The 10,919-nt window shown below is 36.8% G+C and overlaps 1 protein-coding gene across 1 annotated transcript; it reads left to right on the forward strand.

Moving 5' to 3' along the window:
- Window positions 1–482: 482 nt before the first annotated feature.
- Window positions 483–10,702, forward strand: smtnl (smoothelin, like). Its single transcript, XM_059331092.1, has 6 exons — window positions 483–573; window positions 657–717; window positions 1,318–1,464; window positions 1,568–1,691; window positions 7,229–7,380; window positions 10,086–10,702. Exons 1-6 carry the CDS (start codon window positions 483–485, stop codon window positions 10,210–10,212), a joined length of 702 nt encoding a protein of 233 aa, XP_059187075.1. The 3' UTR covers window positions 10,213–10,702.
- The last annotated feature ends 217 nt before the right edge of the window (window positions 10,703–10,919 follow it).

The following is a 10,919-nucleotide window of genomic DNA, read 5'->3' on the forward strand; positions in this document are numbered from 1 at the left end:
GTTTGTGGCTGTAAAGTTTCATGAGGCTGTGATTATCCTACAGATCACAGCAGCTCATTTTATACACTGAGCACAAGTTTTACATTTTTATTTTTTTTTGATTGTCTTTATTTCGAACATGCAAGCAAGTAAAAAAACAACAAAAAAAACTAACAAGTTTAAATATTAATAGATGAATAAATAAAAAACTAAACAAAAAAGCAAAAAAAAAAATTGAGAAGACAGACACTTTCTGCAAGCTCGAAAGGGAGTAGGAAGAAGTATAAAAACTTATCGAGTCCTACCCCTTAACAGGTCTCTATATCTATATACACATATATATATATATGAATTATCAATATAGTCATATATAAAATATTATAAACAATTAGATATATATATATACTATAAACAATTTATATTACATTGTAAATACCTATACATGTATATTGTAAATTACTATATAAATATAAATAATGCAACAATGTGTCATTGAATGCATCATGATACCCTTACACTATACATGTCTTGTTGCAGCATCTTCTGCATGGACCCCCACACCTATCAGAGCTCTGGGATCTCCTCGCCTTCAAGGTGAGCCACGTTTTCAGACTCTGTGATGTGTTTGAGACTTCAACATCATGGATACGAACTAATGACTGTTTGTCTTTTTACAGAGAAAGCTAATTCAGCTCCAGCTAAGTCTGTCACCTACTCAGGGCTACTGCAGCATGACAGGTGAGTGAAAGCCGACTCGGGATCTTCTAGTGTAGAGAAAATGCAACCTGGTCTCACGCGAAATAGCCATGGATTCGCTTAACTCAAAATCCGTGGAATAGCCACGGAATCACAAAAATGTCCGTGAAACTGACACGGATTTTGCTGCAAAGCAAGTTAATGACAGTCATATCCCGTGGCTATTCCATGGATATTTTTTCCTATTGGTTTGTTCCAAGTCACATGACTTTCAAGGTCCCGGCGGTCAGAACAAAAAACTTGGCGGACAGTTCTCTCATTTTTTGTGAAAAATCAATATTTTGACTGATAAAAATGGATTTTGATCACATTTCTAGCGAGAAATATATGTTTTATTTTCTAAATATTCACTCAGTGAATGTACATAATCACTTTGTATGTTGGAATAGCCACGAGATATGACTGTCATTAACTTGCATTGTAGCGAAATCCGTGTCAGTTTCACGGAAATTTGAGTGATTCCGTTACTTTTCCACGGATTTTGAGTTAAGCGAATCTGTGGCTATTTCACGGATTCCTGTGAGACCATGTTGAGAAAATGTGTTTTGCTCTGTCTGACCCTTCTGTGCTCCCGTCCTGCAGAGACGGTGATGTAAGCAGTAGCAGAGCCTTTGGGCAGGTGGGAGAGAGGAGGCGGGAGCTGGTGAGGTCACAGACTCTGCCACGTAACATCGGAGCTCAAGCTCGTAGATCTATCTTTGAGAGACTGGACTCTGAAGCTGGCAACAGGTACATGAAATACATTGTTGCATTCAGGTCACATGGGGATTATGGTAGACAGTTATTTAAACACTGACTCCTGTATCTTTTCCCTGCTTCTGCGTATGTGTAGTCGGCCCAAACCGGTGGACTCGAAACCCAAACTGAAGCGGTCTCAGAGTTTTGGGGTGTCCAGTGCCAGCAGCATCAAACAGATCCTTCTTGAGTGGTGCCGCTCCAAAACCATAGGCTACCAGGTAAAAATTTAAACTTGCACACAATTCCAATCATGTGTCTGTAAGGCCCTTTGAGTGATGTCATTCTGGGCTCTTTAAATCAAATACAATTGAACTATTTTGCATTACATACAATGTAAGGTTACATATTCATATGTTCAGCATATTTAGAGACAATTATTTCTGACATTTGGTTCAAGTATATTATAAGTTTCTACAAGTTCAAACCTTCAAAGGCTGAAGAGTGCAGATCTGTGGACACCACGTTAATCACACAATAGTGACAAACTAACTAAAAAACTAACTGTTTAAGCATCGAAATGCTACTTTCCATGCCCTTCTAGACCCTAGACCTGGTGTAGGTTTCTGGAGGAAGGTGTTGCTAGATATATCCCTATCCATACATTCCTTGTTGTGTGAAGCAGACCACCTGTATGGAAGCTAAGCAATGTTGTTGATTCCCCATTAGCCGTGTTTCCACTAGGGGGGAAAGTGTCCACCAGGAAAGTCTCAGGCCACACCCTCTCAAAAGTCCCTCACTCTGTGTGTCTCCGCTACAAGTTAGCCCCCAGAGGGATTTAGAGACTCTGGAGGTGACGTTTGGTTTTCACCGTCGCTAACTGTGCACAACGTCAGCAGCTGAAAGCAGCATGGCTAATTATGCACAGAGTCTCCACTGATCATAAACATAGTGATTGTGAATTAACAGCATCGCTAACTGTGCACAGAGTGTCTGGTGCTTGTTGTAAACAAACAGAGATCGCTAAGTGAACACCTCCTGTAGCAGCAGCACATACACACTGTACTGCTACAGAGCTAACTGTAGCTAGCCGCTAACCACAGGCTCATATAGAAGAGTAAGAAGGAGTTGCTGGATTTGTCTCCAGTCACTTCCTTAAGAATAGTCTCTAAGGGGGTCTGAAAAGTCGCTAAATTTAGCAACAAAGTTGCTAAGTTGGCAACACTGCTTTGCCGGCTTTTACAAATGTCGTGTAGAGTACTACGTCACATCCTGCTTAGCGTTCTGTCCAATCAGTAACCAGGCTGTTTTTACAGGGGAGAAAAAAGACCCTGCTCTTCTACAGGGACTAAAAAGTTTCACAAAAGTCGGCTCCGGACTGCTCGTATTCAAATTAGGGTGTTTCGGCGAGTGAGACCGCCTCATTCCGGGTATTGCCTGGTAGTGGAAACAGCCCTATTAGTTTTCTGGAAGACACAAAACAGCACAAACAAATCAACAGAGCGGTGCAGCGGTCAAAAACAAACTCCTGTGTTCTGAGAGGTAAAATAACTCTTTTTGTCAATGGAGTCTGGTGGCTTTGAGGAAAGCATAGATTGCAGCTTCAGTTCCCAGTCAGAAAAGGCTTTCTGATGGCAAGGTAAAACTGGGAAAATATTCTCAATATAGCGTACACTTAAACTGATATTGACTATTTTTAGTTGGCTAAAATACAGCGGCCCTCATCCACACAAGTACATGTCGCTCTTTTCAAAGCCTCTCGACTCCTTTGACAAAAACAGTCTTTTTTCCAAACAAGGAATATACTGGCTGCTATCAGTAATTCACACTGACTATGGATAAAGATATATATGTAGCGACATCTTCCTCCAGAAACTTACATCAAGGGTCTAGAGGGGCTTGGAAAGCAGCATTTCAATCCTAAAACATATACAGTTGAAACCAGAAGTTTACATACACTATATAAAAAGACACATATGCTTTTTTTCTCACTGTCCGACATGAAATCAGACAATCATTTTTCTGGACAATCATTTTTTTCTGGCTGGACATCCCCATGGTGTTTATACTTGGGTATAATTATTTGAACAGATGAATGTGGAACCTTCAGGCATCTGGAAACTGCACCCAAGGATGAACCAGACTTGTGCAAGTCCACAATTCTCTTCCTGATATCTTGGTTGATTTCTTTTGATTTTCCCATGATGTCACACAAAGAAGCAGTGTGTTTCAGGTGTGCCTTAAAATACATCCACAGGTGTGTCTCCAATTAACTCTAATGTTGTCAATAAACCTATCAGAAGCTTCCAAAGACATGCCAGCATCATCTGGGCTTTCCCAAATTGTTTCAAGGCATAATAATGTTAGTGTATGTAAACTTCTGACTTTGAAGAAAGTAATAAAAAATGGTCTAAAAAAATCCTTCTCTCATTATTCTGGCATTTAGCAAATAGAAATAATTTTGGTAATCCTAACGGACCTAAAACAGGAAAAGTGATTGTCTGATTTCATGTCGGACAGTGACAAAAAAAGCATATGTGTCTTTTTATATAGTGTATGTAAACTTCTGGTTTCAACTGTATATTTATAGAACCACCACTACAAACACAATTATCCTGAAAAAATGTCACTCCCCAAAACATCCCAACAGATTAAGCAATTTAAAAAGATTATCCAGACAGCTTTTCTCTAAATTATAAACACAGGAGAGATTTTTTTTTTACATCAGACCTTTGTGTGGGTTGTCTCACTTGCCTCTCAGAGTTTCCACACATTGGCTACAAATCGCACAAATATTACATTATTGCTGAGCCTTTTCCAAAGCAGATGATTACATATTTTTTTCCTACGTCCCTGATGGCCACTGACATCAGTTCATTTTATCGTAGCACGCAAATCAAATGGCATGACTTCCTAAGCATAGCTAATCCAGTGTGTCTGCTTACATGATTGTCAGAAAGACTTGACACAGTATTTTTGTGCTGAGTGACGCTGCGTTTATGTCCTGTGGAGATGTTTTGAGTGTCTGATCTTTAAAGTCGACAGCAGATCGGCAGCAGCAATGTTACTGTGATGCAAAAGCCTAATAAACTCACATTATCCTTTCCTAAATGTTTTCCAGCTTGCAGTCTTTGGCTTTGATTTTCTGGCAACATAGCTTGTAAATGTAATACTGGTTGTCAGCCTCAGATAGCAGAACTTCCTCCCAGGACTGGAAGAAGACTGGATGCTAAACTTTAAAAATTATTTTAAAGTTTTTTTTGCTTTCGGCCAAAATGAGAACATTCAGAAAGATTTATGATGGCCGTCATTATTTAAATGTTTACACATTTGGTTGTAAATCAGCCAAACTATATTCGTTTCATGTGAGACGAGATCTAAAATGAAAGTTTTAAATGTCTGTTTTCCATATAAATTAAACCTGTCAGCACACAATACAGCACAAATGTGCTAATTATCTGCCTCTCGACCGTAGAGGGGTTTGGAAGCGGGGGTCCCTGTGAATGAAGGGGTGTGTGTCTGTGTGTGTGTGTGTGTGTGTGTGTGTTGTACTTCCTACATAGTGAGGACCAGAACACGTTTTTAACCAACAGAGTGAGGACATTTTTGCAAAGTGAGGACATTTCGGCCGGTCCTCACTTCTTTAATGGATTGTTTGAGAGTTCAGACTTTGTTTAAGGGTTCAGGTTAATATTAGGTTTGTTAGTTTTAGGGTTGGGCATTAAGTTGTGATGGTGAAGTAGGGCTGGGCAATATATGAATATATTTTTAAATGTGATATGGAATTAGACCATATCGCATATATTGATATAGTTATTTTTTTTCTTTATTTATATATAAATGCTGCTCTTGCTAGGGTTTGTCATATTTAGTTCTTTTGTAATGTTCGTTATTCTTTTCTCATATAAATATATTTATTTCAGAAAAAGATTGGCCTACTTTATTTCATAGGCTATTTTTATTTTTTTTTTAAATTATTTTAATGTGCACTTTATGGAGCTTTGATTTTTTTTTAAAAGGTACTCCTGTTGTTATACAGTATTGATGTTCACTTAAATAAACGGTTTCAATGAAACTACTTGTGACATGTTATATTTGGCTTTGACTGAACATTTGCTCTTACTCAGCGATAAAAATATCAGGATATATATCATATATCGATATTCAGCCTAAATATACCAGGATATGTTGTGATGTTGTATGTGATGTTTTATTTTTTTCTTAATCGTATCGTAAGTGTTTGCATATGTATTTTGTATATTGTACGTATTTTTATTTTTATTTAAATTTTTTGTTTGTTTTTGTTTTTTTGTTTGTTCGTTTTCTGTTTCGTATTTCTCTGCTTTTTTACATCATGGCCAGGGGACTACAGATGAAAACTAGCCTTCTGGCTAACTCTGGCTTTTTTTAACCATGTATAATCATGTGTTTTATGAAATTGCACTGTCCCCTTTTAAATAAACTAATAATAATAATATGACTTTTGATCCATATCGCCCAGCCCTATGGTGAGCATTAGGGTAAGGGGCTAGGGACTTCACTATTCCAATGAGGGTCCTCACAAAGATAGAAGTGCAAGGATGTGTGTGTGCGTGTGTGTGTGTGTGTGTGTGTGTGTGTGTGCGTGCGTGTGTGTGTGTGTTTTTGGGGTTCAGGTAGTTTGAGTCATGGTTGAGAACACACACACATCGCTGCACTCTGGTACCCTTTTCTTCACTGCAGCCTGTGCCAACTGCTCCATGTGGCTTTGGTTAAAGTGAAGCCAGGCAAAGCCAAGACTCTTATTAACTGGGAGCAAACACACACACACACACACACACACACACACACACACAAGAAAGATGTTCTTCCGATGACTTGACATGTTGCATTTCATTCAAAGCAAACTCCAGACTAATAAAATGACATGATTTCAAAGGCATGTAACCAGCTGAAAGAAAGCAGGAGAGGAAAGTGGAGGAAGTCTGTTTCATCCATCAGAATTATTCAGGGGCGAGACAGTGGATGGAGAGATGTCTTTATGAAGCTTCAACTAGTAACTGCCAGTCACTTTTACAAGTCATGTTCTTTTACCTCCTTCAGTCTCTCAGCTCCTACACTGCAAAAAAGCCAACTTGTATTTTTTGGCCTAAAACAGTGATTTAAGTTGGTAAAACTTGGAAATATAAATTATTGACATTTAGGGTAATAATGTAAGTTAGAACAACAAAGGAAGCCAGTTGTCTGCTCAAAAACAAGTTGGTGAGTTGTTGTTACTTATATCTTTAAGTTGGGGTTCACAACAAGGGACAATAGTTCTGATAACTCTTATTTCTTTGTTGTGAAATGCGGGACATCGGTGAAATTCGGTCATTAGCGAAAGCTAGCGGCTAATTGATGCTAGCGGCTAACTGATGCTAGCGGCTAAATGATGCTAGTGGCTAACTGATGCTAGCGGTGCTGCTTGTTACAGCTACAAGAGTAGCCATTAGTGTATCAATGCTAACTCAAAATTGTGGTCGCAACATTAGCTGACATTTCATAGCAGCGTTACAATCGCGCCAGTTCAGCACATTGCAGAAGTTAGCAGAAGTAAGGATTAAAAGTTATTACAATGTAAAATTATAAGTTAGTACAACTTACAGTTGAGTTGACAAAAATCTGAATTCAGAGTTGAGCAAACTCAAAAACAAAACTTAAAATATTTAGTTTAATTGTCCAACTTGACAATGTTGCCTTGAAATTTTGAGTTCACCCAACTTTTCTTTTTTTGCAGTGTAGTGCTTCCTCCACACTTCCTGCCACATCATCACCACATCTTCTCTTCCTTTCTCTGCAGAACATTGACATCCAGAACTTCTCGTCCAGCTGGAGCGACGGGATGGCGTTCTGCGCTCTGGTCCACTCCTTCTTCCCCACCGAGTTTGACTACAACTCTCTGTCACCCGGCAACCGCAAACACAACTTTGAACTGGCCTTTGGAACTGCAGAGTGAGTGATAACAACCATGGATATTATGCAGTTTAATTAAGTGCATATTCACTGAATCAGAATCGGAAAAAGGCTACTTTATTGATCCCGCGAGGGGAATGTGGTTAAGCTCCAACAAGAATAAAAAAAAGAAACAGAAGGCATTTTGGCCCAGAGAACTACTGCTCTCTGGATATTTTCTCTTTTTGGGACCATTCTCTATAAACCCTAGAGATGGTTGTTAGATCAGCAGTTTAAACAGTTTTAAAATATTGATTTTTCACTAAAAACTGTCCGCCATGTTTTTTGTTCTGACCGCTGGGACCTTGAAAGTCACGTGACTTGGAACAAACCAATAGCCACGGGATATGATAGGCCGAGTAAAGGGATAAGGTCAAATATATTTAGTATAATAATATAGAACTAGATTGTTTGTTTGTTTTTATTTAGATCCCCATTAGCAGCAGCTATTTTTCCTGGGGTCTATCATCATATTTCAGTGTGGCAAATACAATGTAGAAATACACAGAATGATAACAGACATGACATACATTATATGAACACATAACATAAAACAAAAAGAACACACAGAAAATACGTAATTACATTTCTCATAAAACATGATTGACATATTTTAAAGCTGTATAGATTCAATTGAGTATATATATATATATATATATGAATCATAGTCTTGGATCTTGGTAAAGTGAAACAACCTCCAACTGCCTTGTTGAATAATTATGTGCCTCTGAACTGAAAGACAAATTTCTAATAAGAGGTGATTTTGTTATTATGACATTGTTAATAAAAAAACATCACTAATGACAAAAATCTACTTTTACAAGAAAGAGCTACTCTCGCTGCTTTATTCTGGTCCAACTGCAACTCCCTTATATTATATTTACCTCTTATATGTTATATTTGTTGCCAACATTTAAAATTCTTCATGATTGTGTTTTGAAAGTAAAAAAAACTAAATCATTTTCAAAATCAGATTGAATGTTTTTTTGTGAGGTTGGGTTCATCATGTTGATCCAGTGGCAGAATTTAAGTATTCAAAAAACGAACAAAATAGCCGAAAACTCCAAAGGGTTAAGTTGAACTCACTGGTCTCGTTATGCAACAGCAGAAACATTTATTTGTTGGTCGAGAGTCAGTTGTGGCTTCTGAGTTTTTTGCTGAATCGGCCTTAAAGACTTTATTGGTCTTAACTGCATCAACAATGTGAGACTGAACTTTATTGTGGCTCTTAATGTGTTTTCTTTGTTGCTTCTTGTTTTATAACACTCTGCAAAGTTATTGCACATTTTGCATTGTGATATTGTCCAACAGGCTTTTTACTGTATACTGTCAAACAAGCTGCATACTATATTATTATAGATCAGACATTATAGTAAGTCAGGGCTTAAAGACTGCCACTCCATTTAAGAATGTTATTCTGATAACGCTGCTGCAGAATTAAGCTGATTTGACTGAAAAACAATATTCACTTGCTGACAGAATCAATCCTTCATATAGTGGCAGCTTCACATTTGACCTCTTAAAGAGATCACAGACTTACAGGACCATACATGTAGATGAAGTATTACTATAGAAAGTATTATTACTTACTTACTATTTTGTCCTTAAACGCCTCAAAACATGTTTGTTAGGATGTAAAGAGAAATATTCTGTTTTCATCAGGACTATCCAAGACACTCGCTGATATATATCAGGCTGATATTTTCTGATTTTTCTTAACACAGTTTAGTGTAAAATGTGTTTTAACTCCTGCATTATATAGAGCTGAAGCAGTTCGGCAATCAAGCATCAATATTTGCTAATTGTTTAAGTAATTTTTCAAGTAAAAACATTCTCTTCTCAATACATTCTCCACACTGCAAACTCTCCTTCAGCTTTAGATAATTGTGATTTTAGTATTAGACCAAAGTAACCTTACAGCCTAAAAAGCAATTAAATTCTGATATTTCACATTGGTAAATCTGTAAAGATCTGTAATCTGTAAAAATGAGAAACTTCCTCAAAAGTAATGTCTTACTAACTCAAAATAATGGCGTTGTATCTTTAAAAAAAAGGACTAAATATCCCATAATAATAATAATGATTAATATGTTAAATAATATGATATATGTATATATATATATATATATATATATATATATAATGGCTAAGTATCTCAATATCATGACTTAGTATCTTTAAAAAAGGACTAAATATCTTATAATAATAATGATGATTAATATGTTAAATAATATGATATATATAAACCTATATATGTGTAGTATATATATGTATATAATGACTAAGTATCTTTAAAAAAGGACTAAATATCTCATAATAGTAATGACTTAATATGTTAAATAATATGATATATATAAACCTATATATATATATATATATATATATATATATATATATATATATATATAATGACTTAGTATCTTTAAAAAAAGACTTGTATTTTGTATTTTTTGACTTAATATATTGAAATAATGCTTTAGTATGACAAAAAGTTATTACATAGAGAAAGTTTGTCATTATTATGACATACAGGACCTCATTTTATTAAATAAATAAAAAAATCCTGTTACTGGTGGAAATGGGCCTCCATTTGTTTCAGTGGAGTTCTTGTTGACCATCTCCTTGCAGGGTAAAGCCTTCCTCCCTTCTGACTGTGTTTGTGTGTGTGTGTGTGTGTGTGTGTGTGTGTGTGTGTGTGTGTGCAGAGTGAAGGCCAGCTGTGACCGGCTGATCGAGGTGGACGACATGATGATCATGGGTCGTAAACCGGACCCCATGTGTGTCTTCACCTACGTCCAGTCCCTCTACAACCACCTGCGCAAGTTTGAGTGAAGCTCATAAAAAAGCAGATGATGTCACTTCTGCACAGTTCTTCTTCTCTTCTTAATTCTTTGTAGCCAGCTGTGAGCTGAGTGGAGCTCCACAGCTGCATGGGAGAACTTTGAAAAAGACTGCACTGCCCCCTGGTGGTGGAATATTCCTCCACACGCTACAGGCAAAGTGCTCACACACAGTGGACATTAATTTGTGTGTGTGTGTGTGTCCTGTGATGTAATGAAGAAGGTGAATTTACACACAGATGTCAGGGTTGGTTTGTCAACAGTAGTTATTATTTCTGTGTCTATGTGTGTGTGTGTGTGTGTGTGTGTGTGTGTGTGTGTGTATGTGTGTGTGCTGTGTTGTATGAATCTTTATTATCACTGCACATGTTTGAAAGTGTGACTTTTAGTATCTCACCAAAGGAAATGATGTATGTTTCACAAATGTATCTGTGGAGTTAAACTGATCGAGTGTTGCTGACTGATATTTACATCCACATATGCTGTGATATTGTGATATTGTGATATTTGTGTTGTTGAGATGATGCTGAAAAATGAAACAAATAAATTGTCCTGCTTGACACCTAAATGGGGACTCTGTGTTCCTTACTGGGCATCAAAGACAATATATATGTATATGTATATATATATATATATATATATATATATATATATATATATATATATATATATATATATATCCTTTGCACACCTGTTTCT

This window comes from Centropristis striata, chromosome 4 (genome assembly GCF_030273125.1).
Source record: "Centropristis striata isolate RG_2023a ecotype Rhode Island chromosome 4, C.striata_1.0, whole genome shotgun sequence".
Classification (NCBI taxonomy): Eukaryota; Metazoa; Chordata; class Actinopteri; order Perciformes; family Serranidae; genus Centropristis; species Centropristis striata.

Coding starts and splice junctions, on each gene's coding strand:
- smtnl (XM_059331092.1), top strand. CDS start 483: ATGATACCCTTACACTATACATGTCTTGTTGCAGCATCTTCTGCATGG. Junction 718..1,317: donor GGGCTACTGCAGCATGACAG/GTGAGTGAAAGC, acceptor CCCGTCCTGCAG/AGACGGTGATGTAAGCAGTA. Junction 1,692..7,228: donor CCAAAACCATAGGCTACCAG/GTAAAAATTTAA, acceptor CTTTCTCTGCAG/AACATTGACATCCAGAACTT.